A 20,419-nucleotide genomic window follows, 5' to 3' on the forward strand; every position below is an offset into this window, starting at 1 on the left:
CGGCCACTGTGGAAATACCGAATTTAAATTCCATTCTGAAAGCTTCATCCGCTCGCAGGATTGAGTTTTCTGCAGTACAATTTCTCCATAACAAAACAGGAGACAAGGCCCCCCCCCCCCATCCCTCGCCTGGAAGTTCCGGCCCGGCAGCCCCCCCATCTCGCCACGGATATTCTGCCGTAGCACGAGAGGACGCTGGATCCCAGATCACTTTGGACTCAATTCAAAGTTCCTCGTTACCCAGTTGGACTATCTGACTGTTGCTCATAAACCCCTGATGTCAATCAGCTAAATTTCCCAAGTTGTATGTGTTGTTCTATTAGGGGATCTCTGTATGCTCACGCCGCATTGTATATGAGGGGGATGTGCAAGTCTGTGAGGGGGAGTTTTTCTTAAAATCTGTTTCTCAAGGTGTTATCTTTCGGTAAGGTTATAATTATATCATTTTGATTAAAAAAAATATATTTTGTGTGACATAGCTTATTTGTGGAGCTTTTGTATGAGTGTTGAGGGTGTGTTTGGGAAAAGTGATGATGGTGCTTTGTTTAAGAGAAGCAGGAGAGACACTGAAGGACTCGGGCACTCGGGTCACACAAGCCCGAAGAACACAGCCTGCGTAAATCTGTTCTTCCTATAGTCAACAACGCCGATGAACTGATCAAACAGCCTCAAATTCTCACTTCCTTCTTAAGTATTGTCTAATTTGCGTTGCTGGAAGTCGACATTGATCCTGGCTGATCCTGACTTCATAGAGCCACGGGCCCTTCATTGGTTCGTACTGCAAAATCATTCTTTATGACTAATTCAGGGTGATCTTATTCTCTTTCACAAAATCATCTAAGTTGATTCAGCAAAGTAAAGACAACAATCCCATGCATATGTGTGGTAACTCGTGCATGCAGCAAACTCCAAATTGAAGAAAACAAAATGCCCTAGTTTATTGTCGCTGCGCAAAAAGGCATCCCTTTGACATGTGGTGCTTTTGGACAACAATAGAAATCTACCCATGAGCGTTTACATTAGCCACTCGCAAACGTGACCGTGAGCAGAACAAGAGTACAAACCCAGGCCTGCTAGTTTGATTGGGGAGGTCTATACTGCCACGAGAATCAAAAAACAAAACACATTTCTGACTGACTTTCATCCTTTTAAAGGTGCTGCTGGGAATAATTTGTTAGAAATTTCATAGCCATCCATCAGCTATTAGAGAGTGGAATCTGATCTGAGAAAATCGCTCCTGGTTGACTGCTCCTGCCTCTGTATGTGACAACTTTGAATACAGCCCACCCACGGTTAATTTCTAACCAATCAGGGCATCTCTTCCCTATTTTGTTAAGGGAATCCATATTACCTGTCAATCAATTACCCATTGACGCAGGTGAATGAGGGTGAATGGACGGCTTCTCAACGGCTGAAAGGGAAGGGGGTATTCTTTTGGTTTTTGGTTTCCAAAATCTTGCTCTCTTCTGCTCTGTTCTGCTCACTCTTGCTTTTACAACCCTCCCATCTCACCGAAGGCAGCTTTAACAGCATTCTCCCTCCACCCCGTCTCCGCTCTCTGCAGGTATCCTGGCTGAAGAACGACGAACCGCTGAACATGGACACTAAGGTCGGCGAGAGAGCCGACAACAACCTGATCATCTCCGAGGCCCGCCTGTCTGACTCGGGCAACTACACCTGCCTGGCGAGCAACATCGTGGCCAAGCGGCGCAGCGCAAACGCCGCCGTGGTCGTTTACGGTGAGCTAGGTTAGCAGGGGGGCCGATGTTAGCTTCATGTCAGCGTACCAACTGCACATCCAAAACGCTTACAACGGAAAACACAAGAGAAAAGGCACAACGCAAAATTCAAATGCCACGACACAAATGTAAAAGTAAACTAAATACATCTCTGTAAAATATAATGTCAATAATTCTTTATTAAAAATAATTATTATCATTATATTATAACCTTAACCAATTTGTTTTTGTGTTCCCAGTGAACGGCGGCTGGTCTCTGTGGACCGACTGGTCACTGTGTAACGTGCGCTGTGGGCGGGGCTTGCAGAAGCGCTCGCGCACCTGCACCAACCCAGCGCCACTCAACGGGGGGGCCTTCTGCGAGGGCATGTCGGTACAGAAGAGCACCTGCATCACACTCTGTCCAGGTGAGCCCCACCACACTCTTTCCAGGTGAGCTCCACCAGACACTCTATCCAGGTGAGCTCCACACACTCTGTTCAGGTGGGCTCCTCCTCACACACTCTGTCCAGGTTTGCTCCACCACACTCTGTCCAGGTGACCTCCAGCATCCACCCTGTCTTATGAAGTACATAAGACTGCAGAAGAAATGTTGTGCAGAAAATGACTGTATTACTACAAGATACTGTAGGTCAAATGTACGAGCTAAAGTTTGAGTATTATATTTTAGAAATGGCATCGCCTTCCGTCAGCTATTAGTGAGGGAAATGCACTGGGGGAATATGCGTAAGGAGCTGACTGCGCCTGACTCCCGGCTCAATTCTGGCCAATCAGTGCATATCTTCCCTGATTGGTTTGGGGGAGCCATCTTGCCTGTCAATCACAGATTCATGGAATGCTTCACTTTCCACTGGTCGAGAAGTTAAGGGATGTTGGTCGTTTGTTTCTTACCAAGAACAGCTTAAATAAGAACTAAAAAATATACCAATACTTATTAGAAGGCAAAACACTATCAACTCCACACATGTCGACAGATCTAACATTGACACAACCTTAGTGGCACCCATCGCCAAAGACAAGAAGTAAAGATGGAGAATCGAACAAGCCAGTGAATATTGAATCACAGCACTGGTTTTCACAGTCAAACCAAACAAAAGCTTTTAGTTTTCTCTCCCCACCTGGGAAGAAATGACCGTGGACAAGGTCTCTCACTCGGTAGGCTCTCGGAAGAATGGGGGGAGGAGGAGGAGGAGGAGTCATAAAATGGAGGGGAAGGGGGGGGGAAAAAATCCAGAATTAATAAAGAGATAACAACCAGAGAGAGAGAGAGAGTGACAGAGAGAGAGAAGTTGTGAAAGTCATGAGGAGAGCCGGATATCTAATCCTCACCGTAATCTTCCCTTTCCAAGTGAGTGTGATAAATGTATTTATTAAATTTAATAAATGTATTTATTTTTTCTTCATTCTTAATTTCTTTTGTCTGTTCGTTCTTCCGTTAGTTTGTTCGTCTGTTCCGTACCACAGAAAAATTAGCATTAACAAGCATTAGCATTAACAAGTAGAAAGAGGGGTGATTCTTTATGGAGACTTCCAGGTGGAGAGGAGGCTTGATGAAACATGACACAATGAAAGTGACTTTGTGTTCAAAGTCAGCAGAATGGTGTAGCATTGTACACAGACCTGCTCCTGTGAGAGGGAGAGGGGAAGAAACGGCATCTTTTGCTTTTTTTTTGGTCTGGGGTTTGAAAGAAAAGCTGGCCTCTCGGACTACAGTACCACAGGAAGCAGCACAAAGAGAGGTTGTAGCTTCTAATTTAGGCTTGGTCCAGCTGCTTTTGTAAACAAGCCGTGCACGTTTCTGCTCTGTCAGAGGTTCGGAAAGGATCTATTCATTTTCATTTCCAACCGCCACCCCCCCCCCCCCCCCCCCCCCCCCCCCCCCCCCTCTCGCTATCCCCCCTCTCTCTCTCTGTCCCTCTCTCTATTGCTCTCTCTCTCTCTCTCTTTCATGTTGGCTCACTCGTTCACTCACTCTCTTTCAAGTTCGCCCTTTCCGTCTCTTCCCTTTCCATCACTTTCTCTAGACTTCACAATATTTCCCTCTCCCTCCTTCTCTCCCAATCAATATTTCGCTTTCTCTACCAATGCTCTCTCTCTCTCTCTCTCTCTCTCTCTCTCTCTCTCTCTCTCTATTCTTTAATCAATTAATGTGAATTGATCAGACCCAGAATCCACCACCCAGAAGATTGGCACCCATCTCATATCACTACCAGAAGTGGAGCCGTTCCAAGCTTTGGGTTTTGGGCGTCTTGTGTGAAACGTAACCAGTCTTGTTGAAAATCACACAGCCATGGCAAATTCCTTCAATTTGGGAGCAGCTAATCCCTACTATTAGCTGTTTGTGATTCAATGCATCATGTCTATTAATATCTTCATATTATGTAATATTAAAATATTAATATATTTTTTAAGGGTAACATGCATTCATTCATATTCAATAAAGTAAATAAAGTTTCATTACTCTAGTCAGCAATGAATATGAGAATATGAATACATACTTAATAGTATACTGATTATGGACAAGTGCCTGTTGTTTCCATGTATATCCATTGGCTTATATTCCATGACTCACAATTCTTCCAACTCTTGTTTTGTCTCCAAATAGCGATATCCTCATCCCATCTGATCTGAGCAATCGGCAAAAACCAAAAGATTCCTGTCCACGAATGGTTTTCAACCAAACAATATACTCCAACGTCATATCCCTTCTTCTTCTTCTTCTTCTTCTTCTTCTTCTTCTTCTTCTTCTTCTTCTTCTTCTTCTTCTTCTTCTTCTTCTTCTTCTTCTTGTAAATAAACTATGTTTATTTATTTTTTTGGGGGGGAGGGGGGGGGGGTATTAAGCTGTATACTACTAACCCAATATGGAATTTAAATGATTGCTATCATTGTTGTATGACCTGGCTCAGGTTAAACTTTTTGTAAAAACAAGAACAAATACATACATCGTCTATCATTGAAACTATAAATAGCCCTTTTGTGAAGACTGCTTTTACGTGACAGGAATGTATATTCGGGTCACTATCTGTCAGCAAAAAGTACTAATATTAAACTCTGCTAAATAACAAAAATGTAATGTAAATATATGCACAGATAATTAATTCTACAGAACTTTCTTTAATTATCTAGTGTGTCTGAAAAATAAGTAATTTTTCAGTCAAACTAGATAATATGATCTAATTTCAAATTATAATAATTAATTTGTACTTGTGAACATTGTTAAGCCTGAGTATTTATGTTTTTCCGATTTAGTAGCTCTAACGCACGTAGGTCGGAGATAACTCGTTTTCCACTCCCGACTTCCCACCTCCAACCGTTAACTAGCGCAGCAGAACACCGTGCGTGTTTGTGTTTATCTTTGCCTGTGTAGTAAATTAGCTAGTCACGTGATGGTATCGGATTGGCACATAGACCAGCATTACTCGCCGATTTCCAATATAAGGCAGTAACGAGGAACTTTTACTGCCAATACTAGTCAGTATCGGAGGAATTCTTACTGGATCAACTTTAAACCTTACCCCACACACAAGACAAACTGTTTGCCTACCTGCAGTTTGCCACCACTGGTCAGGCGTCAGGGTTCGCTGTGGCCCGATCCTAATTTTCGCTAGAGACAGAACACAGACCGGCCTATTGACTGGAGCCTAGCTACCCCACCGACTCCTCTCACCAGTAATCATCTCCAACCGGCTCCCTCTCACCACTCCCAAAATGACATAAATAAGAACCTTCCTTATTATCACACACACACACACTCCTTCCTTATCTCTGAAAATTCACTCTCTCCCTCTATTCTCTCTGTCTGTCCCTCTCTCAGTCTCTCACTTTCTCTCCGTCTCTGTCTCTGTCTGTCCGTCTCTGTCGCTGTCTCTATCTGTCTCTCTCTCTCTGTGTCTCCATCTCTCTGTCTCTGTCTCTCTGTCTCTCTCTGTCTCTCTCCATCTCTGTCTCTCTGTCTCTCTCTCTGTCTGTCTCCGTCCCTCTCTTTATGTCTCTCTGTCTGTCTCTGTCTCTCTCTCGCTCTCCATCATCTCATGATCAGTTATTTGCCTGGAGAAATTCAAAGCTGCGCTTGTCAAGATTCAAATGAGCTGCTGTCGCATGACGAAATGGCCAGTTATCGCCATTGAAAAATGTCAAAGAGAAGGTTGATTAAATGCACGTGTTCAAGCCGTTCGTTAGTTTGTGAATAATTTTGTATGTTGAATAACTCCTTGGAGGGTTCGTAAAAGCTTATAGTCAATTACATTAAGTCACATGTTGGCTGTTGAATGAATTATACATTTAATTTTTGATTGTAGCTACTCGTTTTCTGGCCGTTCTTTTAAGGAGAGTAATACTCCTTACATACAATGACAAATAAATGTAGATTGGATTGTAGAGTAGGTAAGTAAAGATTGTGTTTTGAACCCCCCTGTTTTAGACACAGATGGTTTACCCCAGGAAGGCTTACCTTGAATTGATTTACTAGGTAGAATTAATTAGATAACGCGATTCAAACTTCAAACAATTTTTTTTGTGTTGCTTTCTTGAAATGAAGGACTATATTACATTAACCAGCCATTACACTGCCAGCAAATGATTAAAATATGAACTTTATATGTGCAATAGATAAACATCGAGCACTCCTCTGATCCTCCGCTAACCCAAACACACACTCAATACGTAACTCTGAATGTATGTACGTGTAAATATGTATGAACGTTGTATGTTCATTCGTATGTGTGTGCATTTATGTATGTATGTATGTATGTATGTATGTATGTATGTATGTATGTATGTATGTATGTATGTATGTATGTATGTATGTATGTATGTATGTACGTATGTATGTATGTATGTACGTACGTACGTACGTAGGTACGTACGTATGTAGGTACATACATACATACATACATACACGTACGTACATACATTTATGTACGTACGTACATACATGTAGGTATGTAGGTACATACATGTATGTACTTGTATCTATGTATGTATGTACCTCCTTAGTGTGTGTATGGACCTCTCCCCTCTCACGTCTCCCTGCGTGTTGCAGTGGACGGCGGCTGGGGCCCGTGGAGCCTGTGGACGGCGTGCGGCGTGGACTGCGGGCGCCAGCGGAGCCGGGACTGCGCCGAGCCCGAGCCGCGGCACGGGGGCCGGCCCTGCGATGGCCCCGGGCTGGGGGCCAACAACTGCACCGGGGGCCTCTGCATACAGAGTGAGTGGGGCCGGATGTCTCTGAGGCCCTGGGGCCAGAGCGCTGGGCCTCTAGGGGCCGTTGGGGCTAAACGTCTTCAGGACGGAGACGCTATCTTGCCCTCCTTTATGGACTCAGTGGTCCTCCAGGAGGGAGCAGGGGGAGCCTCTGGCTTTGTGGCCGTAGATTACACTTGGTCAGGGCTATGCTGTGCTTTATAGGCGCGCCCGCGCTCAGGGCACACACTCGCACACTCAAATAAAAACACAAAGACACTCATGGACACACGCGCACGCATACACTCGTATAAATACGCACACAGACACTCGTATAAACACGCACACGCAAACGCTCATATAAATACCCACACATTCACAAAGGCACACATGCTCACACACAAACACGTACACACAGATATCAATACACACTTACACACTTACACACACACACAAAAACACACCTATAAATTCCCACAGACACGTAAATATACACACACACACGCAAATTCTAATAATTGAGCACACACACACATCCAAAAGCTTTGACGTGAGACTAAACCAGACGTTTATTGTGTCCTTGTCATTGCAGATGGAAAGCTGCTTCATGACATCAAGCCACAAGGTAGGTTCTCCATTGGGAGGGTTCTCCATTGGGAGGTGTGGGGAAAAACGGTCTTTCTAGCTACTGGACCAGATAAAATGAGACGGAGAGGTAATAAAGTCTATCGGCACGAGGACCTTGGATTTATTAAGTAAAGTGGCAACGGTTATACAGAGTCATAAAGCGTGAGAAATCGAATATGTCTAAGTCCCTAATCAGCGCTGATGGTTCGTCCGGAGCTTCGCCTCCGTGGAAGGTCTGCTTCAGAAGAAGGGGATGAAGAGTCCCTGTGTGGTACAGTTTTTATGCTGTATCCTCCTCTCGATGAGGTGTGTGCGTTTGAGGTGTGTGTGGTTCTGTGTGTTTTGGCTCCCAGGCCCTGAGAGAGCTTCGTAACAGGGGAGAGTTCCTCGTGTCTCCGGTGTGATAAATTAAAACGGGGAGTGCCCCCCTGAAATGTCTCGTGTGTGATAATTTAATGTGGCTCTCAGGCCCCTGGTGTGGGCAGAGGTATCTCTTGGTTCCTCCTAACGGGGAAGAGCTCTCAAAATGTCTCCTGTGTGATAAATTAATGTGGCTCTCCCGTTCTGGAGATGATACTGGTGCATTGTCTGAGTGTCCACCATCTGCCTGCCTGGGAGATGGGGCCTTCAGCTCCGGCCTTGACCTGACTATATATTATCATGTTTGTGTTGTTGGGTTAGAGCAAGAGTTGACTATATTATAATGTGTCCATGTGATGTGCTCATCAGGCTAGGGTAGGAGTTAGCTATATTTATAATGTACATGTGATGTACTCAGCAGGTTATTTTTCCCAACAGAGGGTACTCAAGGGTGAGGGTTCTCCAGTGTTAGGGTTCTCCAGGGTGAGGGTTCTCCAGGGTCAGGATTCTCCAGGGTGAGGGTTCTCCAGTGCGAGTGTTCTCATGAGGGTTAGGGTTCACCAGGGTACGATCAGTGCATGCTCCACCATCCTCACATCCTCTGAGAGTTTAAAGTTGTACAGCAACTGATACAATTCAGCCAAACCTGAGCAGTGGATCAATGTGGTCCCTCATACATAGAGCTGCATAAAAATACTGTGTGGTCATATGTTCCTAGCATTGGTCAGCCCAGTGGCAGTGGGCCCCTAGCCCCTGGCAGTGTTGATGTTATTGAGCCACAGACGACCGTAATCCATACGGTGTAAGAGAGAGACAGAGATATTATCGATTTTAGGCTCCGATCCTTATTTGTTGTCCCTAGTTTTTTTTTAGTCCATTAGTATGCTTGCCTCAAATCAATCTTCATGACATATATATTTATTTAGTCCACAACCCCTCCCCATACAGTGGAGATATCTTGAAAGCGTTCAAGAGCACTGATGCCCACTGAAGGAGACACAAGTGTCAGTAACCCTGATATGCAGCCGGTATCCAGTTTTCATAAGATCTGATCTTGTGAAACTCACCCAGTTTCACAAAGGAGATTCCACTTTTAATACACAACTTCTTAAGCACAGCAGTGTTTTTTGCTCCACCTCTTTTTGTAAAACTGCAGCAGCTTGACCACGGAGCGTTTGAATATCTCACAGTAAGGAACGTTGCAATCAGCTACTTTTGCGCAGTTCTCCAGTGTGTCCGCGGTGCACAGCGCACATGAGCGCACATGTCAGTGCGCTTATCATTCGTTTCGAGCAACGGCACATCTTGCCTTGGCGCCACTTTTCGAGATTTTTATTTTTTTCTTCTGCTCCGGCTCCCTCCGCCTTTTCTTTGCAGGTGGTGAACACCAAAGTAGCTGCTCAATGTTTTTTGTTTCTTCAATTTCTTTAGATCTCCCGTTAGTTAGGCAAAAGCGTTGTAGTGACACAAGTGACGTTACGCATCCCTGATCATGGGCGCGCATGCATGCTTGCGTACCAGTTATGTGCACCCTTGATCATAATGCATCATGGTGCGTAATGATATGTATGTGAAAATGCTAAACTATGCAGAAAAACATAATTTGAATGCATTTAGATCTTATATATTATTGCATGCATAATTGTGACGCATAATTGAAACAGGGCTTCAGGGAAAGTATCTGATGATCCATTATTTTTATTGCATAATTTAGAAAATAAAGTTGAGATTAGTTTTAAATAATTATTATTCGTGACCCGCAGGTTACCTCGATGGTGACCACGGCCAAGTTCAAAGTTGTCACATGATCTTTCAAAGTCAGGTCAGGTATTTTTTCATAATCACAATTAAAGTCACAAAGGGCTCCGCTCACGCCGGTATCGAAACGAGATGAGACGGCACTCTCCTCTGACACCCTACCCTGACCTGCCTGAGCCAGGAGCACACCCTGAGAGGGGTCAAAAGACAGTGGGGCTCCGTCTCCTAGCCGGCTAAAGAGGAAGGACTGACATTGAACCAATCAGAACAAGGCATAGAGAGCAAAAAGAAACGCAGGTCATGAAGTAGGGTTGAATGTTTCAGACTGTGTCAACACTTTATATACCGTTGGCCTGTAGCAAGGACTTGGTTTGGGTTCGAATCTGAAACTTTGGGCTCTGATGTAACACTCCCCCGCCACTAGACCAGGGGTTCCCAACCTTGGGGTCGGGGCCCCACTTGGGGTCCCCTGATTTGCAGATGGGGTTTCATGAGATAACTGACACAAGCTATAGATATTTGAGAATCCATTTCAGCAAACTTAGTGTCCTGTAGATAGAAAAGCATTGCCTAATGCTTCATAGCCACCAGCTAATGACTAGTAATCGCTGAGTGTGTGTTAGAGCGGTGTGAGTACGTTCACAGGGACGTTGATCTCAAAGGCAGATGTTGATTGGGTGAAAACTATTCATGTTGAAGTAGATTCAAAAACATATTGCAAACATATTCAGAGCTGGAAATGGGGTCAAGGCCTAAAAACGGTTGGGAACCCCTGCACTATATACATCCTCTCCTTTATGTTGAGAAACTGCATGACGGCAACATTCTGGAATAAAGGATCACCGATAGCAGGGAGGTACTTTGTTCCGGAACATGACATCAATAATAATTTCGATGCTATTTAATGTCACAGCCCTGATTCAGTACATAATTAAGATCCAAAACTGAACTTTATCGCTTTTCCTTCAACAACATCCATCACTCATAAATCTCTCTGATGAACGAGGCGTCATTCAAACTATCCTATTTCCTCTAAAGATGAACCATTTCTGCAATCAGCTCAGCCATCCTGTACATTATGAACTACATGTCCAGCATGTCTGCTAGATCTGCGTGTGTTAATGTCAATCACAGATTAGGCATAGTGGCCTAAAGAAAATTGTGTGTTTGCCTATCTTGTCATCGCGTGTCTGTGTTTGTTTATCGACGCCGGCAATTTTAGACCGCTTCAACAGATGCAGCCGCATCTGAGGAAACTTCCCCAGCCCTCAATCAACCTGTGACTGTTGCTGTTAACACCAACACTCCATGCGTGGTCTGAATTCTCCTCCCATAATGCCTCTGGCTACTTATCAGGCTTCACCAGAATAGTCCACCCTTTCCTTTTCTTTTTTTTTTCATCTGAGCTCATTAATTTCTTGAAGAACTGGAGCTGGTATTCATCTCTCAGCTCTTATTTTGGTGGGGGGACTTGTCTCATGCTGCCGCATGCAGTTTGGTCCGGCTACAGGGTAATCGCCGTGATGAGCTAATTTAATGAATTGCTTCTGTCAGACGGTCCCTGTGGACGGATCCGTGGCACCACACATCAGACCCAAACGCCGTTTGTGAAAGGACATTCAGGTGTTGATTAGAAGTGCTTTCTCTGTGTGGCTCCTCATTAGAACCAGCTTCTCACACTCCTCTCTCGCTCTTGTTCTCTCTCCAGCACACTAGCACACTACCACATATGCACACAAACACAAAAACACACACACACACTCCTTCACGATACAATTCCAAACCAGCAGGAATAAAACCTAAAATAAAGTTGTATGAAACCCAGTGAAGCTAACACACAGTTCACACTCTTCTAGCAGATTAAACATTTTTATGGAGACAACTGGAATGATTTTCAGTTGTTTGTTTATTTTCAAATAGAATGATAGTTCTTTGTTGCATGATTAAAGGAAAGGATGCTATAAATCAGAGGCGTTCGTATCAATAAAATTCCCCAAATCGACTTAGCTTTAACTCCTGATCTTTTATCTTTAACTCTCTCTCTCTGTCTCTCTCTGTCTCTCTCTGTCTCTCTCTCTCTCTCTCTCTCTCTCTCTCTCTCTCTCTCTCTCTCTCTCTCTCTCTCTCTCTCTCTCTCTCTCTCTTCCCCCCCCCCCGGTAGAGGTGGAGAGCAGCAGTGACGTGGTGCTGTACTCTGGGCTGAGTGCGGGGGTCCTGACGGTGGTGGTCCTGATCGTGGTGGTCACTCTGTACCGGAGGAGCCACAGCGAGTACGGTGTGGACGTCATCGACTCCTCCGCCCTCACCGGCGGCTTCCAGTCCTTCACCTTCAAGACGTCCTGCCAAGGTCAGCTCACACACACACACACACACACACACACACACACACACACACACACACACACACACACACACACACACACACACACACACACACACACACACACACACACACACACACACATAAATGCATGGGTCACACTTAACCATAAGGGTACATTCATGAACCCTTATGTAACATTAGTTAATGCAGTTATACGCATTATGAAATAGCATTAGCCCTGGTAAGGGTTAACCCTAACCAACCATCAAATGATGTATAAATGAGTTCCTTACTTAACATGAACACCATTCGTAAACATGAACATCATTAGTAAACATGCCCACAATTAGTAAATTATTAACTAGACCATTAGTTCTTAATACAATTTATTTAGTAATTTCACACGTATCTTATGAACAAGATACTCATGAGGTTGAATGGATATTTGTTATGCCAACCCTGATCCCGTTATATCATCCAATCAGGAAGTCCCAGGGTAACGACCGCCTCTCAACCTTATAAAAGTATAAACCTCTGCCCCCACCTGCTTCCTCAGTGCTCGTTAGGAGACGAAGAAGGACACGTTTAAGGGCGCCGCTGATGATCTGGTGTCTCATTATAATGACAGACCTGGCGCTCCGTCTCCCCATAAACCCCTGATGAATCAACAGCCCTGTTCACCAGAACCGCCAAAGTCTGCTAAGCACTGAATTAATTCATCACAACCACGATTGGATGTAAATAGAGAAAAGTCCTCCCAGGTCCACGACGCTCCAGAAAAGTAGAACTGTAGTGTTAAAAGCCGCTCGATAAAACCCTGTGGGAAGCGGCAACTCCGGAGAAGCAAATCTAGCGACAGGCGCTTGGGTCGACCCTCGAGCCAAATAATGATTAGGGCAAAACGAATGTGCCTCAGCCCACGGTGTCTTAGGGCATTAAAGCTGCATATCTAACATGACACTTCATTTGACACAGTCTGCCCAGACTGCTCCGTCTCAGCACATCTCTTTCCTACTAACAGCTGTGGTTCTGTGTGTCTGACAGGGTCGGGCCAGGGCTTCTAACACAGGTCTTATTCTAATCCACCACTAAAGGCACTGCTGACCAAGAGCCTGATTCAAGGTCTGCAAAGTCCGAACACAAAAACAACAGCTTAGAAGTGTGTTGGTGTACCCTGAGTTATGGCAGCTAGTCGGCTTTGGCTAGCCATTCAACTTTTCACCATTTAAAAGTATCTTAATTTACACTGGCTCTTCAACCAATAGAGTATCACGACACTGAGGCGAATGAAGAAAAAATTCTCTTAGACTTTTATCAGTCTGTCATGGTAGCTGCTAGAGTTGTGAGCGAAAATAATAAATGACAATGCATTCGTTTGACATTTTTACCCAATTAACATTTCTATGTAGCCTATAATTTATAAGTTAAGTAGTAGGCTACATACCTTTCGTGCTGAAATTATAGGATTTATTTCCCACGCCTGAATTGATGGGTCACCACAGCAGTGATCTTCTGCATAGCGGCAGAAAGTGCATTTTGATGAACCACCAGGACACATCGAAGACTATTACGCTGCTCTGGGCCTCTTTCGATTTAAGAACCAATAAAGTCGTCAATTCATAGATTATTATAATCGGTCCATGCCCGAAAATAAAAATACCACACACCCTAATGAAAATTGCTTTCTCTCTCTCTCTCGCTCTCTCTCTCTCTCGCTCTCGCTCTCGCTCTCGCTCTCTCTATCTCTTGCTCTCTCTCCGTCATGCTCTCTCTCTCTCTTGCTCTCTCTCGTTCTCGGTCTCTCACTCTCTCTTCGTCCTTATCTGTAAAGTGTCAAATGGATGCTTGGACTGTATCTAGAAATAATTCTGGATTGATCCGAGCCAATGGTGCCTTAAAGTGGAGGTAGTGGGTGAGTGGCAGTGGGTGGGTTGGAATGATTCCCTGAGATAGACCATGAGCGGGCCAGGAGTTATGCCTATTATGTCATGAATTAAGAACTTATCCAAAAACTACTAAATTTTTCAAATGATTGGGCTTGAATTCAAAATATCAATACATTTACTTATTAGGGAATTCAATTATAACCGTTAAGCCATTATACCACCACCGCTGTTACGAAGTTGATTATGCTGTTTCCCACCAAGCTGATAACTAAAGCGGTTTAAGAGCTGGAGCATAATTGGGTTTTTCTTATTGCAAGAATCCCAAACAACAAGGATTCTTTTGTATCCTGCTCACGAGATTATTGTCCACAGAGAAATAAAGCTGAAAAGTTCCATCGCTTTGGTTTAGGAGAACATCTGTGATGGGCTAAGCTCTCGTCAAAATGTTAAACTAAAGAGATATCTGTACCCAATTCTAGATTAATACTGTTAATTATGTTAAGATATTTCCTATACTTTGTACTCCAGTTATTGTATTTACTTTAGTCATATTTGCTCCAACCAATATACAGTAAAGGGTCTTCTGGTATATCTTTATTGTATCTCATGGCGTTAGGACAAATATTCTGTAAGTTAATACTATATTGATCCCTAAGGGGAACATTTAGGCATCACTGCAAATGAAGAGAAATTGTAGATTAGAAACCCAACCATTCGATAGAAACACACACAGACTAGGATGGATGATGTACTGTATTTCCGTCACGTCATTGATTGGCTCAGGAGGTAGAGCGGGTTGACTGAGAGGCTGCAGGGCCAATGGGTGGAGCTGATGGGTGGAGCTTGACATGGTCCAGCTGCACCTATAGGTCCAGCCTCCTCCCCGGCTCAGATTGAGCCCATCCCCAACTCACTCATGCCAATTGGTAACCCACCGTTCAAGTATAATCTATCTCTAGAGAGAGAGCTCTGTCTGGGAAGAGGATGATTGCAGTGTCCAAGAGGGGGGAAAGTTTCTCCAACAATTATGGTATAACACAACGATGTATGGGGATGCGTGGATGTGCAGAGCTTGTTCTGGACAGCCGTTGATTTTGATGATCACTACAGAGAGAGGACTAGGCTTCCTGGACCCCTATAGTTTAACACTACGGTGTGTGTGGATGTGTGGAGCTCGGTATGAGCAACAGCTTATGTTTTGTTTATCTCTGTGTCCGATTGAGGGGTTAATCTTCTCAGAAAAAAAAAAAACTTTGAGTGGCCACTGGTTAAAAGCTAATATAAATGCAGTCCATTCACCTTGACTCAACAGCAGCGCTGCCTGGTCACGCTGCCTTGGTGGGGTTGACCTGTGTCTGTGTGTTGGGTGTGTTCAGGAAACCCCCTGCTGATCAACTCATCCATGCAGCCTGACCTGAGCGGGTCGCGGACCTACACCAGCCCCATGTGCTTTCAGGACTCCATGGACAAGGAGCTGATGGCCGACCACTCCCTGCTGGACCCGCTGCCCGACATCATGGTCAAAGGTACGGCACACAAGGCCTTTAAAGACGAGCAGGGCTAAAGGCAGCTCGCTGGGTTGGTGGCGCGTGCCGCTAGTGTGCTCACCACGTAGACGACGTGGCTCACTGAGACTCTGGTTTGATTCCGACTAAAGTCGTTCTCCTTCAAGCCGAAATGTCTGTCTGTGTTTTCCAGGCCACAAAAAAATAAACATTCATAAAGAAGGCTGCTAAAAAGAGCAATGAATTCCAGTCAGTTTTTATTTTCATCGCTCAGTGTCGTCGTGTGAATATTCGCTCCGGCGCCGACCCTTTCTGCGAGGCCGTCCCCAAAGCATTCTTTGATCAGGGCTGATTTCAGATTTATTTGATTAAGATATCTTTCATGGTTTTCTATGTGCCTTTATGTAGGGCACATTGAAGAGAGACAGAAGAACGGAGCGGAGAAGCTAAGAAATGACGTGTAGCATAGGAGCACAGGTGGGAATCAAACCTGTGTCCCTCACAATGCGTACCGCCTACATGGTCAGCGCACTATGCTTAGCGGACCCCTCGTCCAGCTTTATTTGACATCAGTACCTCATGACCCGGGGGGGAGGTGATGGTGACAGATAAGACCAGGGTGTGTGTCCCGTCTGTCTGTCCGTCTCTCCAGGGAGAGGGGAGAGGGCTGAGTGCCACGTGATGTCCCATCCCAGGACCTTCCCGCGGGGCGTGGCGCCAGACTACCAGGGCGTGAGCGTAGACGCCACGCTGGGCCGCAGGGGGAAGACCCTCTTCATCCCGCACGGCCTGCCCCGGCCTCCTCCCCCTCCTCTACCTCCCCCGCTGAAGACCACCAGGGTGCTGGGCCACGCCGGAGGAAGGCTGGTCGTACCCAACACTGGTGAGAGAGAGAGAGAGAGAGAGAGAGAGAGAGAGAGAGAGAGAGAGAGAGAGAGAGAGAGAGAGAGAGAGAGAGAGAGAGAGAGAGAGAGAGAGAGAGAGAGAGAGAGAGAGAGAGAGAGAGAGGGTTCTGTTCAATGTTATACGTGCGGCAAAGTGTCATTGAGCTTTCTGAACTGTGAATGTCTGAAAGAATGAAGGACAAGAGCGGGAGCTTCAAATATAATTTGTTTTTCCAAAGTACCCTAGCGGGGACATTTTAGTGTCTACTGAGCCAAGATTGACTCGCGGATACTTAGTGTATGTGACAGGAAGGGGCAATGTGTATGCGTGAGTGTGCATGTGTGTGTGTGTTTGCATGAATGTATGTGTGTATTTGTCTTTTTGTGTGTGTGTGCATACATGTCTGTGTGCATGCGTGTGTGTGTGCGTACATGAGCTTGTTTGTGTGTGTGCATAGCTTTGTGTATGTGTGTGTTTGTGTGCGTAGTGAGTACGTATGTGTTTGCGTGTGTTTGTGTGTCCATGCATGTTTGTGTGTGTGTTTACCTCCTGTGTCTGGACCATCAGCCATGCTTGTGTCTCTCTGTAGGCATTAGCCTGTTGGTGCCCCACGGAGGGATAGCTGAAGACACGAGCTGGGAGATGTACATGATCATCAACCAGGAGGACAGCAGGTGAGGCCCACACTGAGGCTCTGAGGCCGCCTGCCGCCAGCCCTTTATTCTCTCACCCCCCCCCCCTCAATATACAAAAACACACACACACACACACACACACACACACACACACACACACACACACACACACACACACACACACACACACACACACACACACACACACACCTAGAAATGTATGGGGTCAGAACAGTCTTGTTAATAATGAATGCACAGAGAACGATTAACAAATGTATTTTGTGATTTATAAATGACTCTCCTCTCACAAATACATTTCAATGCACACACAAATGGATATCGGTATGTATAAATGTAAAATAAATCCCTAAACAAAAATAAGTTTCACAAACACATTTCTGATCCACACACAAATGTGTCTTGTTTTAAATAAATGTAATATAAATCCATAAATATATGAATTAAAAAAATATTTGCAATTTTCATCAAAACGTATTTGGATTTTGTTACATATGTATACAAACAAGAAGATTAACAAGATGCTTTTCATTTGTGAACTTGTTTGCATTTGTGTGTAAACTGGTCTGTATTTATATGTGGATTTTTGAGACTCTCCTGACGTGGCTGGATTCACAAATGCATTTTTTTCAACAAGGAACTCTCTGTAGCCAATCAAATGCCTCCCTCGTTTTCAGCCAATCACATGACTGCAGTCCCGACCTCTGAAAAATAAGTCCAGCCTCCGAGCCTCCCGGTTCCCTCAGTCAAATGTCTATGGGAAATAACATGGCGTTTTTGAATGATCGTACATAACAATCTCCCGGTGGCAAAGAAGTAAAAGCTGCGTCACGTTTTGGAATACACACTTTTCCCATCTAGTTTCGACTGGGTTTTGGGATTGTCGGTGACATTAAAGTAGTAACCGATTATTAATGCTACTTTAACGGCACCGACAATCTAAAAACCCAGTCACTGCAGTCATGTGATTGGCTGAAAACGAGGGAGGCATCTGATTGGCTACAGAGAGTTCCTTGTTGAAAAAAATGCATTTGTGAATCCAGCCACGTCGGGAAAGTCTCAAAAATCAATATATAACTGCAGACCATCATTATTAATGAGACTTTTCTGACATGCATACACACACACACAAACAAACCGCAACTGAGTGCCGGACACACACACTAACTTTACACAATGTGGTCTTTGCTCATCTTGCACATACACTGTGCATGACTGTGCGCGCGCGCTACACTGTAGAATGGAGGGCTATACTTAGAGTCTGCTTTACGCCAGGAGACAGCGCAGTGATGACAACCTCTGCTTTTGTCATGACTGGTTAAAGTGGCAAATGTTGCAAACACGCTGTTGTTTCCTCTCCTCCGCTCTCTCTCTGTGATGACAATCCCCTTTTGGGGGTTCAGTCGGGCGAACTAGACGAGCAACAAATAATCTTTCATAACGCTTGGCTTTTAGCGGTGGGGGGGGGGCTGTCTTCTGCGTTAGAGACACGCGCATCGCAAAGGGGTTAGATAAGACAAAGGAACGACAGAAACTGAAGAAATGTGTTCTTGCACTGATGGAATGCAGTGTTGATGCCTCAGAGCGGAAGACGTTAAGTCAGGTTAGTTATTAACCTGTCACCGGTTAGCTGTCAACACGTTAACCCGTAGCTTCCAGTGGAGACGTTAGAGTCCGCATCACCTGCGTCTTTGGGAATCAAACTTGTGCACCGCCCCCTTTTGCCCCCTTTTCCCTTTCACCACACCCTGAGGATTAATTGAACAGGTTTTATTATTACGCTGGGAACTCATGGTGGTGTAGTGGAGAACATCTCTTCCCTGAAAGACCCCTGAAAGAGTGAGTGGTGGTGGAGTTGGAGTAGGAGGAGTGGGAGGTGGGGAAGGGGAGAGAGTTGGTCGAGGTGGAGGAAGAGCAGGTGGTAGGGGAAGAGTGTGTGGCGGAGGAGAATGAGGAGGAGGAGCAGAAGGGCCTGCGCTCCATCGGGCTCTGACCAGAAGCTGTCAGTCAATCTCCCCCCTATCTCCAGAAACCCAAGGAGAAACCAGATGCTTCCTCCCCCTGTTGTGAGACCATCTGCATGAGATATGTTTCTCTCCCTCTCTCTCTCTCTCTCTCTCTCTCTCTCTCTCTCTCTCTCTCTCTCTCTCTCTCTCTCTCTCTCTCTCTCTCTCTCTCTCTCTCTCTTATATTTTAATTGTTGAAATTTTTATTGGTGACAGTGGTTTGTTTAAAACCAGCTACGTACATATTAAACAAATCAATCCATACAAAATATAACCTATCGTGTCAACGCAAAGGATTGTGGGAATTTTGGCTTGTTGAGGATCCAGCGATGGATCCTTGCAAAATCTCGGAAACAAAGGACGCGAAAAGGGCGCGAATTTCCGAGTGTTCTAAACCACAGTGCTTGTCGGCGTTCTACGGCGTGGCGTCCTTTAGTGGGCGGCCATTGAGCATGTTTCCTTCACATTGGGAAACAGCCAATTTATTCCTCTTTGTGAGTTATGTAATATTAAGTAACCAATAACACAAAAATCCCAAATCCCAAATTGTTTGTATGGGTCTGTGTGTGCCTGTGCGTGTGAGTGAGCTCACGCACCAATCTGATACTAAATCAGGTGCTGTGGTCGCACACGTATCATTCATAGCTCTGTGTGTGTGTGTGTGTGTGTGTGTGTGTGTGTGTGTGTGTGTGTGTGTGTGTGTGTGTGTGTGTGTGTGTGTGTGTGTGTGTGTGTGTGTGTGTGTGTGTGTGTGTGTGTCGTGCGTATCTTGCGTGTGTCCTTTCTCTCTCTCTCTGGGTGAGTGTGTATGTGTGTCCAGCCCGGCTGTATGACTGATGGTGGTCCCATCAAGTGCTGCCCGGGCTTTAGGGCTCCCAGCCACGGCCGGGCCCCTGGCCAAGAGCTGCCTTGGCCCCAGCTAATCTGTCAACAGAACCGGGGGCCAGCCGGGCTTTCAGGGACCACCCACCGACCCAGCAGGCCTGCGTGGCGCGCTGTGCTGTGAACGCCTGTCCTCCCCCACCACGCTGTCCTTCTGAGGGCTTTAATATTCCTCTGTCTGCTTGGCAGCCGGCCTCTGATTGGTTCATCCAGAGGGCGGTGGGCGGGGGGAATAGGTCGGAGTTGGTTGACGGTTGATTTTCTTTATTCTCGCCCCTCGCCTCTCTCAAGCTTAGCTTTGTGCTTGGTGCAGATATTGCTGGCTTTGTTTGTGCGCTTGTGTTGTGTTTGTGTCCACACTGTGAAGCAGGGAGGTCCGTGACTCCATCGCACCGTCTCACCAGCAGCTGTTTGCTTTATAATTTATTAAGAATGACACTACTAGATACTCTGTAAGGGTGGCTGTGATTTATATTTATGTGTACAGGCATGATCACAAGACGGTTCTGACTTTGGACGTTCTGTGTGTTCTGGCTGAAGAACAAGTCTTCATCAACCATGTCACACAAATGTATATGCTGGTGTTGTTTCTGAAGCATGCTGAAATATTG

General features: G+C 45.2%; 1 protein-coding gene across 1 annotated transcript in view; it reads left to right on the forward strand.

Moving 5' to 3' along the window:
• LOC130381142 (netrin receptor UNC5D-like) overlaps nucleotides 1-20,419 on the forward strand; it is a 146,658-nt gene that overhangs the window by 109,554 nt on the left and 16,685 nt on the right. The window contains exons 5-12 of the mRNA XM_056588594.1: nucleotides 1,565-1,739; nucleotides 1,979-2,146; nucleotides 6,784-6,948; nucleotides 7,516-7,548; nucleotides 11,830-12,015; nucleotides 15,254-15,403; nucleotides 16,035-16,265; nucleotides 16,857-16,941. Coding sequence (XP_056444569.1) covers nucleotides 1,565-1,739; nucleotides 1,979-2,146; nucleotides 6,784-6,948; nucleotides 7,516-7,548; nucleotides 11,830-12,015; nucleotides 15,254-15,403; nucleotides 16,035-16,265; nucleotides 16,857-16,941 — 1,193 coding nt within the window. The remainder of the gene's footprint in view (nucleotides 1-1,564; nucleotides 1,740-1,978; nucleotides 2,147-6,783; nucleotides 6,949-7,515; nucleotides 7,549-11,829; nucleotides 12,016-15,253; nucleotides 15,404-16,034; nucleotides 16,266-16,856; nucleotides 16,942-20,419) is intronic.

This window comes from Gadus chalcogrammus, chromosome 4 (genome assembly GCF_026213295.1).
Source record: "Gadus chalcogrammus isolate NIFS_2021 chromosome 4, NIFS_Gcha_1.0, whole genome shotgun sequence".
Classification (NCBI taxonomy): Eukaryota; Metazoa; Chordata; class Actinopteri; order Gadiformes; family Gadidae; genus Gadus; species Gadus chalcogrammus.